Source organism: Cydia splendana, chromosome 14 (genome assembly GCF_910591565.1).
Source record: "Cydia splendana chromosome 14, ilCydSple1.2, whole genome shotgun sequence".
Lineage (NCBI taxonomy): Eukaryota > Metazoa > Arthropoda > Insecta > Lepidoptera > Tortricidae > Cydia > Cydia splendana.
This window is the reverse complement of record NC_085973.1, coordinates 8,069,407-8,092,566: the sequence shown is the minus strand read 5'-3', so window position 1 is coordinate 8,092,566 and position 23,160 is coordinate 8,069,407. Positions and strand designations below refer to the sequence as shown.

The window sequence follows — 23,160 nt, the reverse complement described above, 5'->3', positions numbered from 1 at the left end:
GCACTACGTTGTACCCATCCCGACCAGCTCTTACAATATTTGATCAGTAATAGGGATTATATAATCAAACCAACCAATCTGATCGATCGAATGTTAGGAATAGGAATTTCGATACGTCATAAGTCATAAGTTATTTATTTGCGAAAGATAGGGTATACATAGGATGTTACATCAGTCAGTTAAAACACAGCAAATCCTAAATCTGATAGATAGCAATAGATCAACCAACGGTACAGGGTGTTACAACTGCAAAGAAAGGGGTCATAGTTTCCTGCACTGCCCTAAGCCGCTGCTTAAATGTGCGCGATGTAATAAAATCGGCCACACTGTGGAGAAATGTTTCTCTAAGTCAGATGACAAAGTGCAAGCAAATACTAACGGTACAGTGCAGAAAACTATGCGAATTAAGGACAGCGTAGACATGGTGGACTCTCCAGGCTCTAAATATTATAAAGATATCAAAGTCGACAGTGCTGAGTTGAGGGCGTTCATAGATTTCGGAAGTGACGCTACGCTCATAAGGGAAACAACTGCTAGTAGATTAGGTCTGTCACATAATATTCCTCAGATCTTGAAGGGATTTGGTAAAGGTTTAGTCCAATCGCTAGGGAATCTAAGTCTCGATATGAACGTCGATGGGGTAGAAGCTAAGGTACCTTTCAAGGTTGTGAGTGATCATTGGCTAGAGGTCCCTGTTCTTGTGGGACAGTCGTTCACAGAACAGGCGCATGTATTGGTATGTAAGAGTTGTAATAAATTGCAATTCTTTGATGTAGGGAAGGAACTGCCTACTTCAGAGCTTGTTGATAATAGCGATGCCTTGTTGATGTTTTACCCAGCTAGGACAATTGAAATTTATGGAACTGTTTCTGTCATGGTACAAGCTAAGCCGGCTTTCAACGGCGAGGTTCTTTTGAAAAATTGTGTAGCAGGAAAGCCGAACGAGCAGTATTTCATTAGCGGCGGGTTTCATCGAGCGGTAAATGGACACATTAATGTACTTGTCGTGTCATGTTCAGAATCTTGTCGCATCCCGGCTAAGCTTATCTTCTGTCGTGCAGAAATTGTCAACGTTGTGAAGCGGGTAGTGGATGTTCCGCAGGGTGAGACTCATATTCGGCAGGCGCTAGATGAAAGTCAGGTGAACGTGGGCAGAGGTGTACCAGCTGACGTAAGACGGAACCTGATGGAGCTGTTGGCGAAATATCAGCATTGTTTTGCTACTTCCTTGAGAGACCTAGGCTGTACAGGCATCACTGAAATGAGTATAGAACTTAATAGTCAGCGTCCAGTCGTTTATCGTCCATACAGGTTGTCACACCACGAACGGGAGAAAGTGCGGTCGATGATTGGAGATATGTTAGACGCCTGTGTGATTCGAGAATCGACTTCAGATTACGCGAGTCCTATTCTACTTGTGCGTAAAAAGGATGGTTCCTCAAGGTTGTGCGTTGACTACCGTATGTTTAATTCAGTAACCATTAAAGAGCGGTACCCAATGCCCATTATTGAGTCAATCTTGTTTCATAATTCTTGATCTCGCTTCTGGCTATTACCAGGTGCCGATCTCTGAGCAGAGCAAACATCTGACGTCATTCGTTACGCCGGACGGCCAATACGAATTCAATCGTATGCCGTTCGGCCTAGCGAATGCTCCGGCAGTTTTTCAACGAATGATAAACACGATACTTGGTCCGGCGCGATTTAGTAAGGCGACCGCGTACATTGATGATGTACTCATTTTTGGAAAGGACTTTGCTCAGTGTCTAGAACGCCTTGAAGAGGTACTGCAAATGTTTGAACAGGCGAATCTGACATTGAATCTGTCGAAATACGAGTTTTTGTATGAGGTTGATTATCTTGGCTACGAAATTAGCGCTAGTGGTATCCGGCCCGGTGAAAAGAAGATTTTGACCGTAGTCAATTTCCCTCGTCCCCAGAATGTTCATAATGGGAGACTGTTCCTAGGCCTAGCCAGTTACTTTCGCAAATTTATAGAGAATTTTGCTCAAATTTCGTCCCCTCTTAGCAAGCTATTGAAAAAGGACGCCGTCTGGCAGTGGGGTGACGAACAGGAACGAGCATTTGAGTCTAAAGTCGATTTTGGTTAATAGGCTGGTTCTTGCTATTTACGATCCTTCTGCAACGAACGCAAGGTAATGAGAACTTTCACCCAGTGGCATTTTAGTCGGCAAACTTCTCCCGAGGAGAAAAACTTCCACTCTTACGAGTTGGAAACACTAGCGGTAGTGTGTTTCCTTCGTAAGTTTATAGTCTATTTACTTGGGAAGGAATTTAATATTATAACCGACTGCAGTGCATTGCGATCCACATTTTCAAAGCGTGATCTGATACCAAGAATAGCACGCTGGTAGCTAACCCTTCAGGAATTTGATTGTACTGTCGAGTATAGGGCTGGAGTAAAAATGAGTCACGTTGACGCGTTATCTCGAAATCCGGTTGAGCCGTCAGAATGTCTCGAGGATCAGTTTCCGGTGGTAATGGGTATTCGTAGCGAAGATTGGCTTCACACGCTGCAGTTAGGCGATTCTGAGTGTAGCAGAATAATTGACATTCTGAAAAGTGATCTAGACGAAAAGGGATTAGAATATATCAAACAGAATTTTTTCCTTAAAGATAATCGCTTGTTTCGCTATTTGGACGGGGATAAGGACAAGATCAGGTGGGCGGTACCGAAGGGCGCAAGGTGGCAGGTGTGTAAACTCAATCACGACGAAATTGGACATTTTGGGATTGAGAAGACCTTAGAACGAATCAAAAGTAACTATTGGTTCCCCAAAATGTCCAGGTTCATCAATAAATACGTGGGTGCCTGTATTGAATATGCGTATACAAAGAACAATTTAGGCGCTCCCGAAGGGTTACTGCACCATATTGCAAAGGTAGAGATCCCCTTTCACACCCTTCATGTGGATCACCTTGGACCCTTTGTAAAGTCGTTAAGGGGTTTTACTCATTTGTTGGTGGTTGTTGATAGTTTTACCAAGTTCTGTTTTCTCAGACCTGTCAGAAACACAAATGCCCAAAATGCGATTAAGGTTCTAGAAGACATTTTTAGCATATTTAGAAACCCTGACCGGCTCGTTAGTGACAGAGGTAGTTGTTTTACCTCGCACACGTTCAAACGGTTTTGCTTAGATAAAGGAATAAAACATGTTTTAAATGCGGTCGCTAGCCCCAGGTCTAATGACCAAGTTGAGTGGTATAACCGCACAGTTTTAGACTATCTCAAGGCACTAAGGGTTAAACGTGGCGAGAAAAGTTGGGATACGCATTTGGGACGCATTCAATGGGGTCTGAATAACACCCTTCAGAAAACTATAGGTAGAAAGCCGTCGGAAGTGATGTTCGGAACTCTTATGAATAGTGAAATTAACCCCATGCTCAATGACGTCGTTTTCGATAGCCGTGAAAATGATGATTTGTGTGAAATACGTGACAGTGTTAAGGCTAGGATAGATCAGGAGCAGGCTAAACAAAGAGAGTTATGATTTGGGAAGGACACCTTCACGTATATATAAAGAGGGAGATATCGTTAAAATAACAAAAACTTGTTTCAATAATAACGGACAGAGCAAGAAATTAATGCCTTCTTTTATAGGGCCATACCGTGTGAGTAAGGTCTTAGGCAATGACCGCTATGTTGTAGCTCCAATACCTGGATTAGTCGATACAGAAAATAGGCGGTCAACGACCGTAGCTGCTGACCGCATGAAGCCGTGGATACACGTGACCGCTCTAGAAGTTAATGAAAAAGAGCCTAATGATGATCTTGAGAGCGATGATGGAAACGATTCGAGTTAGAACATGGTTATTATTATGGATATCATATTTGTTAGGATATTTTATCCAGATTGATTTGCTACAGAATGTTTTTTCGTTGTTTCAGATCAAGTACGCGAGAATCGATCGGTTCGCGGCTTGGTGCAATAAGTGTCGAATAAAGTCCTTCGACTGCCATTACGAGCATTAATCGATCGGCTCGGACGGGCGTCGATAGGCATCCTGAAAGGCATCGATCGTTCAGGAGGTTAGGGAACCCTGATTAATCGATCGTTCAGGGGATATAGGTATTCTGATTAATCGATCGTTCAGAATACTCGTTTGATGTAAATAATGTATTTCACGACATAATCGATCGGTCGTGACTTCATTTTGATGTCCCCACGGCCCAATCAATCGATCGTTTGGGTTCACTAGATTCGATATTCAATCGATTGTTCATAGAATTTGTTATTTAAATTAAAATCTTATACTTATTCCGATAATCCGTAAACGCACTGCCTCCCTCATGCGCCGAGTACGTGACAGTTCCAACAGTCTGCTTCAGCTCGTTCCTGGAGATACTGCTGGTACACTCTGGAGGCACTGGAATGACCTGCATATGGGATCCAGAGGCATAGTGTATAATTTAATGTAAATATGTATGTAGATTTTAATTTAATTTTAATGTAATTTTTGTTTATTGTAATTTTTGTTGACATGTTTTTAAGTTTATTTTTAATTTTAATTTTTATATGATAATATTTTAATCTTAATAATTTTAATTTTAATATTTTGTATGGGTATATTTTTTTTGCCTGAAATAAATTTGATTGATTGATTACTTGGATTATGTATGTAGCTTATAGTTTATTTTGGTACATGATAGCTTCGTAAATTTTGCAGTTTATGATTAAATTTAATTTGGGTTAACTATAATGTTAACTAGACTAGTGTTAAAATTTACTAATAAAATAACTATTATTATTTTACATGTTCTATGTTAAATATTACTTGATAGATCAATGTCTGCATTTGCATTGTAATGTAAAAGTTATAAATGAATAATTAAAATGTTAAGCATAATTAAGGCTAATTTGTTGAATAAATTTGTTTTAAATAGTCAAGATAGCAGATTGTTAGGTTGGTTAGGTTACCACCTGGTGTCGTGTGCGGGACGCACACGATGTCAGGACAGCCGATTGTTAGGTTACGTTATTTTTAACGTTAATATTTATCAATTTTACCAATTATTTATTTTCAATAGTCGTATTTAGTTAATGATTTATGGTTTACACTAGTAACATTTATGGTTTATTTCTGGCAACATCGCTATAACGTGATTGGTTGATGTCTTGGCGGGCGAATAATATCGTTCAACGATTGGTTGACGTCATCGATATCACGCGATGTCGTCCACCAATCGCGAGGCTCTATTTTCCCGCCATATTGGCAACGGTTCTTGGCCGGGAGTTGATCAAACCGTGCATTCTGTTTGGAGCGTTCGTGGAAATAGGTAGCTTATTCGGAGTGACGTGCTCACGGCTGTGGGTAGCCTAGGTTGCCTAGGCTTGCTAGCTAGCTAAGTTAATTAATTGATGTGTAAACGAATGTTGAGTTTAAGTGTCTGGAGTAATAAAGTAAATGGATGTTGAGTTTAAGCGTCTAGAGTATTAAACAAGTGAATGTAATCAAGTAGTTTGAATAAACATTCCTAATCTAACCGTTTGGAGTTTTCCTTTGTTCCGGTGCCTAGTAGTTGGTTGTTCATAACCTTAATAACAACTCGTGACATAGCGACTTAAATAATATAACTTTTTTGAAAAGTGACTATGTCACAATCAAACTTTAAGCCTGTAGTAAAAAAATGACGATAATTTTACTTAGATTTTGTAAAGCCGTATTATTATTTGTAATTCATGGAACTCTTTTTTCTGTTTCAGAAAAACACATGGGTGCAAGATGACAAGAAAATTTCTCTTCTGTTTCCCCCTCAGGGTGGGAAACATGGTCTTCGGCTATTTCATATTAGTAAGTAAAGAGAGTAGACTTAACTCTGACTTTTAACTGGATTTCAATAAAGTTTAACTCACAATACCGTTGCCTTGAGCACCGATTTTATTGGAGAATTTCGGAGTTTGTTACCAACTCCTAATGGCCTGATTATACAATCTCATGACTTGGGAAATTCCCTGAGGTAACTCTTAAACGTTCCTTTTAGAACAGTTGAGCAAAGTTAAGGATACTTCAGTTGCCTACACAATATGAGTAGGCGCTATCGTAAAACATTTTGGTTTGGCATCATGGTCATAATCATTAGTAAATTAAAATTTAACAGTAACATAATAGATTTTATATATTTTTTTAATATACTATATTAAAATTGTATTTCTTTTTCTCTTCTCTTTAAATTAAGTTAAGTATTCTTTATGTAGAAATATTTCTGAACAAACTTTACAAAATGGATTACGAACCGAAATCTTACTTCATTAGTAAGGCAGGCTGTATTAGTTACACATGTTGAAGTCGTGATAATTACAAAGTAGTAAATAAATGACTATTTAACAACTAAAAAGGTGGGAATATTTACACTAAACCTTACATAAATATTATTGTTTCAGGTAATAACGATAGCAGTAATGGCTTACAATTTATACCAGCTTGGCCTTAGCATCAATTCACCGGAAAAAGTAGATTCCAGCAAATTCAAAAACTGGGAGAAACTAGAGGACCTATTCGGAGAGAAAAAAGAAACGTTGGTAGCAGTAGTTGCTATGGTGTATTACGCATCGTATATTGTTGTTGCTTTCCTGATGTTTATCTTCTCCGCGATGTTTACGTGTGGAGCTTATTCGGTAAGTTTTTTTTAACAGTTACAACTCACCCATTAGGTACAATAAGTAGGTACATATTATATACATGACCATAAGCTTTACTTAATTGTTGTTAAGATAATTTCTAGAGATAATATCATCCTTACTAAATCCATTTCAGCAGTATTCTCTCGATTATTCAGTTCAAGATAAACTTAGTAGCGCTTGCGTTTTGTTGCAACAAATCAACAATAATTTTAACAGCTGAAGAATTTCGATTAATTTTTTTTACGTTTTATCTTTTTAGTATAGGTACCTACTTAAATTGAACTCTAAGAAGAGACACAATATATCTAACAAAATAAATAATAAAAAAATATAACGATACATGGCTTTCAGTTGTTTAGCCCATAAGGGAAAGATTAGAGATAGTTGTAAAGTTAAAGTTGTGACAGTAAGGCTTACGTAAATAATATTATTATTTGATTGAATAATTTAATTACCAATAACAATCTTTTACCTATATTTGGGGCATTATCTATGAAAAGGGACCTTATTGTTGATGGCGCTTACGCCGCACAGCGTCGCGCGGCATTGTATTTATATCGGAGCATCGTTAATAATGGCGTAAGCGCCATCGGCAATAAGGCCCCATTTCATAGATAACGTCACATTTAATGATTTGATTGACTGATTGATTGATTGATTATTATTTGTAGGTGAACAACTGCCTGGTGTCGTCGTTCTTCCTGTACAGCTTCTTCCATTTATTCCTCACGATAGTCCTGATCGTGTGGGAGGCCACCTCCGGCGGCTGGATACAGCTCGGCCTTGTTGCTGGATCAGATTGTAAGTACCATCACGCTCCGCGATTGTTGCGCCATTTAGGGCCCTAGCTAAATTGGTTGTTCAATACTTATGTTATAGAATTTCCAATTTAGCAAGAACCCTAAATGGCATAACAAACCCGTTTTGTGGTTGTACATACTGTAAGACCAGTGCACAGCGGGTTGCGTATGCAACACGTCTACTCAACGTCTGCAACTCCTACAAAATCTATTTACTTACCTATTTTTAAAGCAATTTTTTTTTTCTGAGACAAGAATGAAAATACACTAATAGAGCAGAATTTCATGTTGCAAGTGTAATTAGGGGCGCTTCGACGTTTTTTTAAAGTCATCCCTACTAATATTATTTAATTATAGTCAGAGATCGGACAGATTGGCGTCATTGCTCGCAAGAATGTGGACATGACTCCAAATTTGATTAAATATTAATTATTTTAATTTTTTTTTCCTGTGATTTAATTTTGTTCCCTATAGTCAATAAATAGGACTTAAATATATTTTTGATATAAAAAAATGAGTACCTACAGAAAATTTGGAAAACGTACTGATTATTTTCTTTAATAAATTTACATTATAAGAAATCTTTGTGTTATTTATTGATTAGGAATCAAAATTAAGCCTCAGGTAAGAAATTAATTAAATGATTAATTATTTAATCAATTTTGGAGTCATGTCCACATTATTGCGAGTAATGACGCAAATTTGTCCGATCTCTGATTATAGCAAAGGTAACTGTGTGTCTGTCTATTACTTTTGCAACTATAATATACGCACAAATCTAACATTTTACTAAATACACAGTCTTTTTTACTAAATACGTGTGTGAAATGTACATTAAAATACATACCATGCGCATTCTTGTAACTGTGAGAGGTTGACAAAATTAACATTTATAGTTTGAGTCCAATTTATATGTGTTTTGAAACATTTTAAACTCTCGAGTTTTGTACACATAATTAACGTCATTAACGCCTACAACGGAGACGCCATGTCTAAAATTTTCGGTACAAAATAGTCTGCCGTTTTTTGCGGGGGAGGGGCACATCAAATGTATAGGTACTTCATGTCAGATAAACGTCAGTCCATACATATGGTTGACATGTCGTTGACCATTGGCCGCCTATTTTCGACAGAGGGGAACGCCTGTTAATGGCGGCTCCATTGTTAATTACTCCGAGCCTACGTAACGCGATTAAATTTCATTATTTTACCTTTTTTCCGTGACCCAGTTAGTAGTAGGTACAACCTGCCAAAACGTCAGAAAAAAGGTACAATAATGAAATTTAATCGCGTTAGACCTGACAATGACGTTTTCTTTTTGTTTCCAGTGATCCTGATTATATGCCTCTTCAGCGTCAAGTATCTGATGGAAGCAATCCGAACGGGCAACATTTACAGCAGGCCGGGAGAAGTGTATTATAAGTATTAAGTAGATGTTTTTAATTTACGAATATTGATAACCTTAAGTAAACGCTGGAGTCAATTTACCCTCGATTATTCGAACGTCACGTCATTATGCTAACAGCACTTGTCAACAACAAAATTGAAATGTGAAAATCTCGAAATTATTATCAATTCTATATCTGGGGGCACGGTAGTGCCCCCGCCAATACGAGCAAAGCGTAGCGCAAGGGCACTACCTACCTTTTCTCGAAACGCTTCGTCGTTTTTTTGAACCCTCATAGCTTGGGTTTGGATTACATATTCCGCTGAACCGATTTAAGGATGACTCACGCTAGACCGGGCCGTGCCCGGGCCGAGGCGTCCGACGTGTCATTTTCTATGACGGCAGATCGATGATCACGTGGTGCTTTCCATAGAAAACGAAGCGCCGGAAGCTCCGGTCCGGTCTAGCGTAAGTCATCCTTTAGTTGAAAGGTGTGGTTAATAGTTTGAGGTCCGGGAAAGGATGGTCAAGGAGGACTTATGATAGTTTTTATCATATTAAAGGGAAGTATTACCTACTTTCTGAAATATAAGTTTACTTTGAGTGTTTCTTCATCCGTGTTTTGAAAGTATAAGATAGAAGAGATTAGAATAAAGTTAGATATTCTAAAAACATTCGACCGACGACCGGTCTGGCCTAGTGGGTAGTGACCCTGCCTGTGAAGCCGATGGTCCTGGGTTCGAATCCCAGTAAGGGCATTTATTTGTGTGATGACACAGATATTTGTTCCTGAGTCATGGTTGTTTTCTATGTATTTAAGTATTTATATATTATATATATATATCGTTGTCTGAGTACCCTCAACACAAGCCTTCTTGAGCTTACTGGGGGACTTGGTCAATCTGTGTAAGAATGTCCTATATATTTATTTATTTATTTATTATTATTATTCGAAACTATTTGATTGAACAAACGATTATACATATAGGTATAACTGCATATTAGAAAGCCAATATTTAAAAGTACCTATATATATACGTTTAGTATTAACTGTTATTGTTTTTTCCTATTTGTATTTTTTGCAATTGTATTTTTTCCCGTGATTGTATAAAGTCAATGATAGTACTTTTACACCTACCCTTAAATTGCATGTTTGTAGTCATATTTTTGGATAACTTGTACATATTTTTGTAAAGTACTGGGTACTGTTTTGTATTTATTAATAATATTGCCCTGGACAATTTGTGGCGTTAAGATTTTACAGCTTAGTAAATATAATTTTATATTTTGAATAAGAATTTTGTCGCCTTTATGATAAACATATGTGTTTGATTTAGTACCAACCTAATAATGCGTCTATATACATTAGTGCTTTGATTTAAAATTGGATATAAATTATTAAAATAAGTATCTAAAGGAAATATGATTTTGCTTCATATTTCAGAAACTGATATAAGGTAATAAGGTGCTAACTTAAACATTTTATAGGTCGAAGATCAAAATAATATCACTTTTAAATTTCAATTATTGTGTTTTAATTACCTATGCTTATGCTAATACAAATGTGTTGAGTCTTAGAAATACATTGAACGTATTTTAACAGACTGGTAATTTAAATAACGTAAAGCCCCTGCAATATTCAGTAACATTAAATACAATAAATTAATAATCACAGTGATCACTTATCCTAAAAATAAATTAACTAACTATTACTGATTTTTGTAAAATATGTTATTGTGAGTTGAATCTTCTGGTGTAGTATCAAGGTCCCTTCTTCTTCGCCTTCGCCCCAGCATCATGGGAACGACCATGGCCATGGTCGCTGGGAGCATTCCCGCTCCAACGGCCGCAAACACGGTCGAGCTGTCAGGTGCTACATTCGACACAATTTTCCTCCTGACCACCCGGTTAGTCGTAGGCTTTTGCAGGCTCGACGCGAAAGCTAAATCGTACTTCTTATCCATATCTCGCTTTGATTCCTCTACTGTTTTGAAACTTTTTTCAACTTCTAACAATCCTCCATGTGATGTGGTCATGTTAGTGTGAGCATTGTCAATAGGCAATACTGTTAGCGCTACTGCTTGGTGAGAAGTCATTGTTGCTCCGTCCGAGCGGTCATCTGCTGTAGGTGTAGGGCTTAAAGATCTCTGTCGTTTTTTGTTCCGGTAACCCTTTGTCGTAGAGAGCAACACCCACTGCCCGTCGCCATATGGGGGCCTCGAAGACCGATCGCTGTCCAGTTCAGGAGATCCCGCGTAGATCACTTGTGTTGGTCTCCTGATGGGGCGCCTCTGATAAGGAGCCTGGTGAAGCGCTTCGTATTCAATTGGAAACTTACTTGGTCGATGATCCGTCATTACTGAATCCGATATACCATAGAAAACAGCATCGTCATTTGCACTACTGTCATTGTACTGCTCCTCCGAATCGCAATTTGGTTTATGTGGGCGCCGACTATCGTCTGGAGACCATGAACTAGGATAGTTGAACGTACTTTGTTGGTGTACGGTTGGTTTACTCCATGTAGGTTTCGATGGCATTTCAGAATCATATTCTGATGATGTGTGTAATTTATTATTTATATACGTAGGACGCGTCTTAGACGGTTTCTTCTGCACCTGAGGATAGTTATTATTATAATCGATTCCTTGGTATGGATTGTACCGGTCGCTGTCTGGTCTGTCATCGTCCTCGATCCATTGATTGGGTTTCGGTTTCTTTACATTCGGTTTCCACTTTGAGATCTTACTGGTTGACCATGCAACTGGTTCTAACGTCACCCAGCCCTCCTTGTCATCATAAGGGTGCTTATGCTGCTTGACTTTGAGACGATTCCAAGAAGTATATACCTTAGCGTTGTCTTCTTCATCAGAATGACTTAGTTCTAAAGGATCATTATTGTAAGGATCAGCGTTATATGGGTTATTCTTGTACTTGTCTTTCTTGAGTTTAGCGGCTAACGCTTGCATGCTTGTTTGGAAGTCAGGATAGTCTTTCAGTTTCTCCGCGTCTGCGTAATAGTCATTCAAATCCCTCTGTGGCCCGTCATCCGAAAATCCTTCTTGACAGGATGGTCCAAAACATCTTGGATAGCCATCAGGGTCGTGTATAATATCAGTCATTACGTGTTTCATTTCACTGTCGTCATGATCCTTGAAATCCCGGGAGTAATCCTGCCAGTGTTGTCTCACATTACTTGGCGTTGTTTCTATAACTGTGATAGGTTCTTTTCCTGGCACATCCAACTGGTACTTGATCTCTCCATTTTCAATTCGCGCCGGATCTTTTGATGCCGCAGCGGCAAGGGCCACGCAAAATACGATTATTCTCACTGTCGTTTTCATTGTGTTCACTTTCGAATCGCGGCAGCGCGGCGGGCGCGCGAGGACTGAGCTGCAGCTGTGGTTGTCTCGCACTGATATAGTTCTGATAGTGGATGCACATTAAACGCCCTCCCTTGCGCTCTAATGCAATGGTAATTCCAGTTCGGTCACGACGAATGCGCTGGATAATTGCGGTGATTGTCGTTGGCGACTATCTTAATGGACTATCGCATCTTTCTCATGCCCGTGACCTGCGCTCAGGTGAAACCGTTTTTCATTCTGTACGTTTTCACAAAAGACAGTGTGCTTGATAAATCTGGGTTTCACAAATTTTTATTAAATTTAACGAGAATTGTAACTGATAGATACTCAGGATAAGTAGGTACCTATAGTAAAAATAAATTCAAAACCGGGAAACCGTGGAGTAAATAAAACGTAATGAATGATGAATAACACGAAATTTACACAGATTAATAATTTCATTTGCTTTATAGCTTTCAAAATGAAAGTACCTAATGTGTTGCTTGTTTTTTTATCTTTGGATGGGAGTGTAATTTTTACTGAGAATTTATTTTAGTGTTCTCTTTTTTAACTAGGCTCCATAGCCTCTTGAGCACGATTCGCATTTTATTTTTGTACCTTAAATTAAAATATGTCTTTAAAGGTACCTACTTACAGTGCCTATTATTTACTTACGCCCTATACTTAACGCCTTTTTTACGAACCCATAATGACTGTTGGGCTAAAGCGACGTATCAGTATCTTATGAAGTCTCTCACCAGACTTTGTTTGATAGACCTTAATACTAATTACTGAAATAAGGCGATTTCCCAAACCAACCACTATATCACCCCATGCTCCAGTTCGTGGCCACTCTCTCCATAATCGCTAGCCCACTTACTATTATCCCTAACACGATCGACTCCGTGGTAATTGCACGATGCACTTTTACTCGATATTTATAGTTCGTTTTTTAGTATTAGAAAAAAAGTAAACAAACTTGACGTGTCTTTTTATTGAAAAAGACTTTTGAAAAATAAGTCACGGCAAATATGTATCAATTATGAATCTAATACGATCATTTATATTCTTTTGCTTTCATAAGTAAGAGTTACTGATTTTTAAAAAGCGTTTTTCAGTTAAAAGACACGTCAAGATCGCGTAGTCTTTTTTTTCTAATGCTAAAAAAACGAACTATAGTAGAATAAATAAAAGAAGTTCAACTCGCTCTTTGGAGCCTAACTGGAGAGGGAATTAGAAATTATAGGCACATTGAAAATGCTATTTAGGTCATTTTAAAAACTACTTCAGAAAATTAAGTAAGTACCAATATTATTTTTTAAATCTGCAATGGGGTAGTTTTGTGAGTGCCATATAGTTCGATTGTATTTTAAGGTAAGATAAGATATTTATTTGCGTAAATTATGGGTTGTTAACAGGTGTTACATAGTTTTTAGGGTTCCGTACCCAGAGGGTAAAACGGGACCCTATTACTAAGACTCCGCTGTCCGTCCGTCCGTCCGTCCGTCCGTCTGTCTGTCACCAAGCTGTATCTCACGAACCGTGATAGCTAGACAGTTGAAATTTGAGTTGAAATTCACAGATGATGTATTTCTGTTGCCGCTATAACAACAAATACTAAAAACAGAATAAAATAAAGATTTAAGTGGGGCTCCCATACAACAAACGTGATTTTTGACCGAAGTTAAGCAACGTCGGGCGGGGTCAGTACTTGGATGGGTCACGATGGGTGACCGTTTTTTGTTTTTGCCGTTTTTTGCATTATGGTACGGAACGCTTCGTGCGCGAGTCCGACTCGCACTTGCCCGGTTTTTATGGGTCACTTGACGTGTGTTAGGTTGTTGTAATTCATATTTATATTCAATTACGTACGCCATATTAATCTAATAACACTACCTTCTCCAGAATCCGCTCCTGTATTAAACATCTGTTACGAACTTAAATACTTGACGTGCGCACAGAAAATAATCGTAAGTGAAATTGCATTAAGTACATAACAGCGGTTATTATTATCCCATCAATGAACACAGTAAACGTTCAAGACACGCCCCGCCCCTGTCACGTAATAAACGTAACTGAAAAAAAAAGAAACAACATCCGTTCATTTGTTATCGAATTGCGAATTCAAAAGGAGAGAAAGGTGATTCAATAAAGTAATAAATATAAAACAAGTAAGATCCAACTTCCCCGAATCCGATTTGTTTACCGATGTGATATGATGGCAGCTCTTTTGTAGTCTATAGTTTATATTATTATTTGCGTCACTCTCGCACTCGCATCATTTTGACGAACACCGTGAAGGACGATAAAAGTGCAACCAACTTAGGTTTGAAGATTAAGTTTTATAAATGTTAGTATTTATGTATATAATCGGACGGTACATGTATAACCCATACAAAATTAAAACATTTTTTTTTACGGAACGGTATAATGGTTATAAACCTAATACTAAATGTACCAAGCCAAGTATCATCACTTAAAGTTAGAAAATGAGTCAATAATATTCATATTAAATATTAATAAAAATGAAAATTATCAGTAAGTAGTTTAAAATATACGACCTAAAAATTATGCATTACTTTTATTTTTATTCATCATCATCATTACCTTTATTTTTATTATTATCATTTAATTAGGATATAAATAAGTGTTTATTTCTATATTAGTTACTTGAGCGTTTCTTTTATTTTTTGCCATTTTATATACTGTGACCATTTTTGTGTTATTTCCAGTCGGGATCGCGAGCCCTTTTCATCCTTATAGGAGAAAAAGTGTCCATACATTTTTCAAACTTTTCTTTTTGTTACCGCCATACAAAGTGTATGGGGAAATGGTAACACAATAGGAAAAAAACTCTGGGACATTTTTTTATCCCACTAAGATCGAAAGAGCTTCTGAGTAGAAATAGCATAAAAGTGGCAAAAAAGGTCACAATAAATAAAAATTTATGGCATTTATGGCGTTTGGTCTCATACTCATAGTTCACGCAATAAAGATGACACTTTCAGGCGGTGGCGGTACCTAACCGTCAACCAAGAGCGCTTTACAAAACCTTTTACCTGGCCTGCCACTTTGACCTCCGCCGATTAACAGCTGCCAGGTACCCGGATAAAGTATTATAAATAAATAAATAAAATATTTTTATTGACAAAAACATGTTACAGGTAGGTGTTGAAGTCCCTGACTTCTGAAATTGCAAACATTTTTCTTTTAAATTATCGTCCGTTTTTATACTGTGTATGTTTTAAAACACTTTTTTGCATCTTGATCTATGTTTATACCTAGATTACCTAGCGTCTGGGGTGAATGTACTGCAAATTGTAGCTTCATTAGTCTGGGTACGCTTGGAGTGACTTCATGTAATTGCCAGATGAAATCAAGGTAATTTAGCGATGCGTAATTACACCTATACGTGGATGAATGTACTGGAGTAGACTATGTTAAGAGCGCTATTACATTTCGGCGTTGAGCGAGTTTAGGTATTTTACGCGCTGCGGCAGGCCGTGCGAGCTCAGTACGCCGATCCCTTCTACCACACTCGCACTACAATGATGGATTAAACATTCTTGATCCTTCGCGAAGCATATTGAAATCAACCATAACAACACTAACTGTACTTAACTTTTAAAGTTCTAAAACTGTTATTTGGTAAGTACGAAAATACTAAATGCAGTGCAAATGTACATAGGGGCTGTTCATAAATTACGTCATCTATTTTTGACGATTTTTGACCCCCCCCACCCCTCAAATAATCCAAAAATCAAGCTTCGGATGAATCTGTTTCCTCCTACGTCATGTTACCATCATCCGATGTCCAGACCCCCCCCCCCCACTCCTCCCATTTGAAACGACGTAATTTATGAATAGCCCCATACTCGTACTTATGAAGGTATATTACTCGAAAGAAATTATAGGTACCTACTCGCTTATTTACATGTTTCGTCATTGCATTTGATACCTATAGGTTGTAAAGTTTGTATCAACGAGGGTTTAAAAACGAACTGGTACTGAGGATCTGATGATGATTAAGGTGGTCACGGATACCAATCAACCATGTAGTAACATGATTAGGCTCGTTTGATTCGTCTCAACAAGATCTTTGACACTGAAGATACACAGGGTCTGATGATGGAGCTGGAAGGTGGCCACGGGTACCAGTCTATCATGTAACTAAACAACTTCGTGTTTGGGCTCGTTTGATTCGTCTCAACAAGATCTTTGACACAAGACAGTACTCAGGGTCTGATGATGGAGCTGGAAGGTACCATTACCAATCAACCATGCAACTAAACCACATCGTGTTTAGGATCGTTTGATTCGTCTCAACAAGATCTTTGACACTAGGTGATACTCAGAGTCTGATGATGGAGCTGGAAGGTGGTCACCGGTACCAATCAACCATGCAACTAAACCACTTCGTGTTTAGGCTCGTTTTATTCGTTTCAACAAGATCTTTGACACAAGATAGTACTCAGGGTCTGATGTTGGAGCCGGAAGGTGGTCACCGGTACCAATCAACCATGCAACTAAACCATTTCGTGTTTAGGCACGTTTTATTCATCTCAACAAGATCTTTGACACAAGGTAGTACTCAGGGTCTGATGATGGAGCGCGAAGGTGGCGACGGGTACCTGTCTATCATCATCAGCTCCATCATCAGACCCTGAGTAGTATCTTGTGTCAAACATCTTATTGCGACGAATCAAACGAGCCCAAACACGAAGTGGTTCAGTTACATGGTAGACTGGTACCCGTGGCCACAGTCCAGCTCCATCATCAGACCCTGAGTACTAACTTGTGTCAAAGATCTTGTTGCGACGAATCGAACGAAGCCAAACACGAAGTGATTTAGTTGCATGGTTGATTGGTACCGGTGACCACCTTCCGGATCCATCATCAGACCCTCAGTACTACCTTGTGTCAAAGATCTTGTTGCGACAAATCAAACGAGCCCAAACACGAAGTGGTTCAGTTACATGGTAGACTGGTACCCGTGGCCACAGTCCAGCTCCATCATCAGACCCTGAGTACTAACTTGTGTCAAAGATCTTGATGCGACGAATCGAACGAAGCCAAACACGAAGTGGTTTAGTTGCATGGTTGAGTGGTACCGGTCACCACCTTCCGGATCCATCATCAGACCCTCAGTACTACCTTGTGTCAAAGATCTTGTTGCGACAAATCAAACGAGCCCAAACACGAAGTGGTTCAGTTACATGGTAGACTGGTACCCGTGGCCACCTTCCAGCTCCATTATCAGATCCTGAGTACTATCTTGTGTCCAAGGTCTTGTTGAGACGAATCAAACGAGCCTAAACACGAAGTGGTTTAGTTGCATGGTTGATTGGTACCGGTGGCCACCTTCCGGCTCCAACATCAGACCCTGAGTACTATCTTGTGTCAAAGATCTTATAGAAACGAATAAAACTAGCCTAAACACGAAGTGGTTTAGTGGCATGGTTGATTGGTACCGGTGACCACCTTCCGGCTTCATCATCAGACCCTGAGTATTATCTTGTGCCAAAGATCTTGTTGAGACGAATCAAACGAGCCCAAACACGAAGTGGTTTAGTTGCATGGTTGATTGGTACCGGTGACCACCTTCCGGCTCCATCATCAGACCCTGAGTACTATCTTAAGTCAAAGATCTTGTTGTGACGTATAAAACGAGCCTAAACACGAAGTGGTTTAGTTGCATTGTTGATTCGTACTGGTGACCACCTTCCGGCTCCATCATCAGACCCTGAGTACTATCTTAAGTCAAAGATCTTGTTGAGCCGAATCAAACGAGCCCAAACACGAAGTGGTTTAGTTGCATGGTTGATTGGTACCGGTGACCACCTTCCGGCTCCATCATCAGACCCTGAGTACTATCTTGAGTCAAATAAATACATATAGAATGTCAGGTCGTTTCAAATATTTTTAATCCTGTCCGGTAGTTTATTAAACTGTACCATTATAAATTATAATACTATAAAAACAGTGCTAGGATCAAAGTCTCTCGTTGCGGTTTACACGCACACAGTATAGCGTTTTACACGGCGCCCGCCGCACACAATGATAAAAAACCTCGTCGTCGCCGTTGAAAATGTGCGGAGCCGACCGACACACGTCCTGCCTCTACAAGCTCTGCCGCGGCACTGAGCTGGCGCAGCGCGCGTCGTCGGTAATATAGAGTAGTTTTCAAAAAATTGCCAAAAAATTATAGTAGAATTTCATAAACACTAATGTATACCAACAGTATAAGCAAACGTTGCAGATTGCTTGAGTATGAAAATGACTTAGATATTAAGTAGATTTTCGTAGGAATTGACACTTGTTTCAGAGAGAAAATCGAGTTCGTTTTACTTTGATTTTCTCTTTCTCAAAGGTATGTAGGAAAAATATAGTTTGATATGCCTAAAGTACAGGGTATTAGTAATACAAAATAGCCAGGTTTAGCAGAGTAAAATTCTCAACATTTCCAAATAAGAGCTCGCCATTCAGTGCTTCACGGGGTTTTTCGGAAACGACCATCAGAAAAAAAATCATTACTAATTGAATAAGTCCTTTTTCTAATATTTACAACGATATTTATAAAGATAAGAAGACGCTTTTACTGGAACAAGTACTCATTGTTTCTAATAATGAGCGCAAAGTCCTGAATTTTGTCGACTAGTATCATCAATTTTGCATTATTTCGACTTTTCTTGTAAGAGCGCTCTTAATAGAACACATTTTATATTTTAAAGAAATATACAACTTTAATTCCAGTATAACTAACCGTCCACACGTATAACTAAAACTTCCCCTTTGACAAACTTACGTAAACTAGCTCTTACACTATTATTAACCCAACATCACATATTTCACACTATTTACATTCCACAACTAACCTTAGTTCTTTGGACATTAAGTCCAAATTCCAAGCTCACATAATATTTTAACAGAGGTTGGTGAAGTTATTTGATACAGATGTAAGTAACAAGAAAGTTTCTATTTAACGGGCTCTAGGCGGGTGAAGTTAACGCATTTAATGCAAGTCGCATTCGCAGGAGAATAATGAAGTAAGTATTGCTGAATTTGTGCAGTTATTGCCAGCCGAAATTGAGCATTGGCTCGGACTAAGTTTACTAGTAATATAGGATATGCACTTGGTGTGAGTTTCAGCTATTATATACAATCATGTACAACTAAAATCGAGTCATGTTGTCTTGTTTAAAATTTTGAACAATGTAACGATCAGCTGAATATTTTTTTCTAATTTATCTGCAGTTATTTAAGATTTTTATGTCGTATATGACTTATCCTCTTACTCGTATTTTCAAATACTTATTTTAAATCAAGCTATTTAATAAAACTAGACTATGTGTAACAAAATTAGAAGTGAGTATTGAATTTAAAATTTTTGCGGCTGCTACATAAATTCGGCAGGTGTATGTTAAATTGCGGTATTGCGGTATTTTGGCCATGTTGCGCATGTTGTTAAAATAGAGGGAAAAAGGCCTAGGGGTAGAAGTCCCAAACGATGGTCGGACCAAATAGCGGAAGAACTAAAAATACCTGTCAGCGACGCACTCCACCAAGCTACAGAACGGGACCGATGGAGACAACTAGTTGACGGAATCAAACGGAGTCACGATCCTCAGCAATGAGGGACCGATTGAAGAGAGAGAGAGTAAGTTAAATATGGTCACGTGACATGACATGATATAGCGCTCTTAACTTTGTTATGCCTATCATTATTAGCATGTTATGTGCTTTAAAATCTTGATAAAATGAACCGACCGCAAGTATAAACCACATTCGAATGAGTTCTCCAATAAAACACCAATACATAGTTCCTCTTAGATATTGAGGATCTCAAAGTCTGCTATTCTTCAAAATTACGTTACGTGGTCAATTTCAAGCTATAGTTCATACTCTAATCGGCTTATAGATAATGTCATCATTCACGATGATGCGCAGATTTGGCAAATCTCACCTGAACTATTTAAAGCACGCGTCTTCGTGAATGAACCGATCTACATTTCAATTTCGCCTTATTTGCCTAAGATGCTCTCAGTAAACCCAATACTCCAGGGTCTACACTTCTCAGTGTCAATAAAATCATTACAACAATCCCCCCTCCCCCGCCCCGTGTCTCTCATTTAACGCCAGGCTCGTTTATGCTTTCTACAGCTCGCAAAATGGTGTTGACAGATTTCTAAATAATGTCGTTTCTCGTGAAATGAAAACATTATTTATTCAAGTTCATCCAACTCTTGATCACGAATCACGAAGTTCGAGGCTCGGATCGATTGTTACAGTTTAATTGACTTGTTGACGAGTTTTTGATTAGACGCTTCGAGCGTTGATAACTTTTGTTATTTTCGTAATTAGCATCGTATAAGTTATATAACATTTTTATCTTTAGGTCATTGGGAACGTCACTATTTATTACGTTCCTATAAATAATATGTAAGTAGAAGTATTTATAAATCATTGTAATTTTATTAATATCTAATTCTATCGAATACCCTGTGAACTATGGTCTGAAAAAATGTAGCATATGTATTAGATAGTATACTTAAGTACCTACTTATATTAGATAACAAATCAAGCGCCGTAGGTAAGTAGGACTTCTTTAGCCACGGCGAAACGTATGTACTTACCTACATAGTGTACCCAGACATGTATAGTTAGAATTAAATTATATATAATAAAACAGATTAAGTATAATGTAAATTACAAGTGTGCCAATCTACACGTTAATATTAATACAGTCAAAACTAAGAGTCAAAAATATAGTACAAAAATAAACAATGGATGTCAATTAAAAACAATTAATTAATTATGAGATATATAGGTAGGTATGGTACGGTGCCAATCAAGAGAGATTCAAGAGAATTCACCGATATTAGTAATATTTTTACCGCTTTGCGCGTTACAAGTTGAAATATCCTATTCGTAACATATTGCCAGGATTTAAAAATTGATGTTAAATCTTTATTTTACGTTTAACAGGAATTGTGGTATACATCTCATTATTATTGGTGACAATCAAAAATATAGGTACCTGTGTTAGTGTTAAAGTGGGAATCTTCAAGGAATAGATAGGGGAAAGTTTGAAATTAATTGTAGTGAATTGTAGTGTAGTGAGTGTTGTGTTAAGTGTAATTGTATTGTACTTGATTCTGCTCCCCATAGAGCGTCAGAGGGAGCTTCATACTTAGGTTTTGCTTTCGATTCTCTACTGCTTTCTGATTTAGGTATTTCCGTCAGGTAGGTATACGTGAATGTGAATAAAATTATACCAGGTATTTACAATGGACCTCCCAGTCCCAGGTATTTGGTATGGATGGATGGCCCGGTCGGTCGACCTAGGTATCGATGGGCGGATGTGGTGGACGCAGCTTCAGGTTGAAGACTGGCGAGAAACGGCACAGGACCCGGAACAACAGCCGACAGTGGCGAACAGTCGTGTTAGAGACCAAGACACACTTTGGGTCGCTAGAGGAGTAAGTAAGTTAAGTAAGTATTTATAATGGAAAGCTTGTACATTTGTAATTAATTGTAATTAGGTATATTGGAAAGGTAAACGGTGGAAAAGTATTAATAATATACAAATACCCTACAGATCCATTTGCATTCTTAAAATGTAGGTAATAATCATAATTATTTTAACTCACCTATCGCAAATCGTTTCCCGTCCATCGGTGTTTTATTTGTTCCGATTCCGATCTCACGCAGTTACTCCAATTACTATCTGTGTAAAAAGTTGCCGGTAATCTCTTACGTGATGGTTACAGTGCCCGAGCACAATTGCGTCACAGTAAGTTTGAAAGCGTAATTTAGCGCCACGACGTATAACCAAAACAAAGCACTTTCCAAGCGCTATGGCAACGGCTAAACACCGAATTTGGACGAAACTATGGAGTCGTGTATGTTTATTAAAAAAAATATAAATATTTTTTGCTAATCATTTTATATTTACTACTGGCATATATTTAAACTGTTAATTTAATTAGTATTTTTGCTTACAAGTACAGTATTTTGATTTTACTAACATACTTGTTTCATGGAAGCTGAAAAAACTTACCTGGCATAGATGTCATCCCTCATCTTAGAACCACAGTATTAATCAGTATAGTAAGGGTTGTTTAAATTAAAAAAATGCCTAATCACTTTAAAGCTGTCAATATTTAGGTGTTTGTGTTCTTCGAGAGTTTCGAGGCCTACTAGAATATAAAGGGGATTAGCCGATACAAACTGCCAGCTGCCCGTGTTTCAAGTACTGATTTAAAATATGGTAAGTATATATGATATAATATGTAATGGGGTTTTCACGAATAGGCAATCGATTACGGTTTCCACGATTAACTTAGTACTTTACATTTTCCTTTCCACGAACTTTACGCAAGTTTATAAATGTCGACTCCAAGACTATTCAAAGATAGGACCTCTTAAGTAATGTATTAATGTATGTCTTAGGTAGTTAAGTAATGTATTAGGTATAAGTATGTAAGTTAAGTGGGTAGAACACAAAAGGATTGAGAGCGCTTTATCCGCCAACAAACTGTCCTCAGTTTGGCGGAATATAAATATGTAAATACCCTGTAAGTTTTTTTTGCGATAAATAAATAAATAAATTAATTAATTTTAATAGAATTCCCTGAATGGTAGGAAGCATATAATGCAAAATTGTTTACATTGTCTGTCGCCGCCACTCGACCGAGCCTAATCTATGGGGAAATCATTGAATTCATCTCAGTTAGCATTATTAACTCTGCGTCTGCTTGACATCGGCAATCACTATCAATAAAAATACTCTTGAGTAATGTTTGTTCTTGTTCCTTATACATTTTTATGTTCTTAGATTGTGTTGTTTAGGTACTTTAATTTATTTAATCGTATGGCATAGTAAAATAAACAGAAAACAAACAGTTATAAACACAGATTAAGTCCAATCAGCCACTTGGCGGCCTCGTCGGTAAGGACGATCAGGTCTTCAGGAGGTCCGTTGG

At 38.0% G+C, this 23,160-nt stretch overlaps 2 protein-coding genes and 1 long non-coding RNA gene across 3 annotated transcripts in view; 1 reads left to right on the top strand and 2 right to left on the bottom strand.

Annotated features, from left to right (window-relative positions):
• The window catches only part of LOC134796776 (uncharacterized), a 31,900-nt gene extending 21,745 nt beyond the window's left edge, over positions 1–10,155 (top strand). The window contains exons 2-5 of the mRNA XM_063768996.1: positions 5,727–5,814; positions 6,405–6,638; positions 7,316–7,445; positions 8,773–10,155. Of these exons, the coding sequence (XP_063625066.1) occupies positions 5,746–5,814; positions 6,405–6,638; positions 7,316–7,445; positions 8,773–8,873 (534 nt within the window). The 5' untranslated portion in view covers positions 5,727–5,745 and the 3' untranslated portion in view covers positions 8,874–10,155. The remainder of the gene's footprint in view (positions 1–5,726; positions 5,815–6,404; positions 6,639–7,315; positions 7,446–8,772) is intronic.
• Positions 1–23,160, bottom strand: part of LOC134796815 (uncharacterized) — a 210,742-nt gene that overhangs the window by 31,811 nt on the left and 155,771 nt on the right. The window lies entirely within an intron of this gene.
• Positions 10,343–12,460, bottom strand: LOC134796717 (uncharacterized). Its single transcript, XM_063768905.1, has one exon. The coding sequence runs from the start codon at positions 12,173–12,175 to the stop codon at positions 10,541–10,543; it is 1,635 nt and encodes a 544-aa protein (XP_063624975.1). The 5' UTR covers positions 12,176–12,460; the 3' UTR covers positions 10,343–10,540.

What these genes read in the sequence shown, in the direction of transcription:
- LOC134796717 (XM_063768905.1), bottom strand. Translation starts at nt 12,175, where the DNA reads ATGAAAACGACAGTGAGAATAATCGTATTTTGCGTGGCCCTTGCCGCT.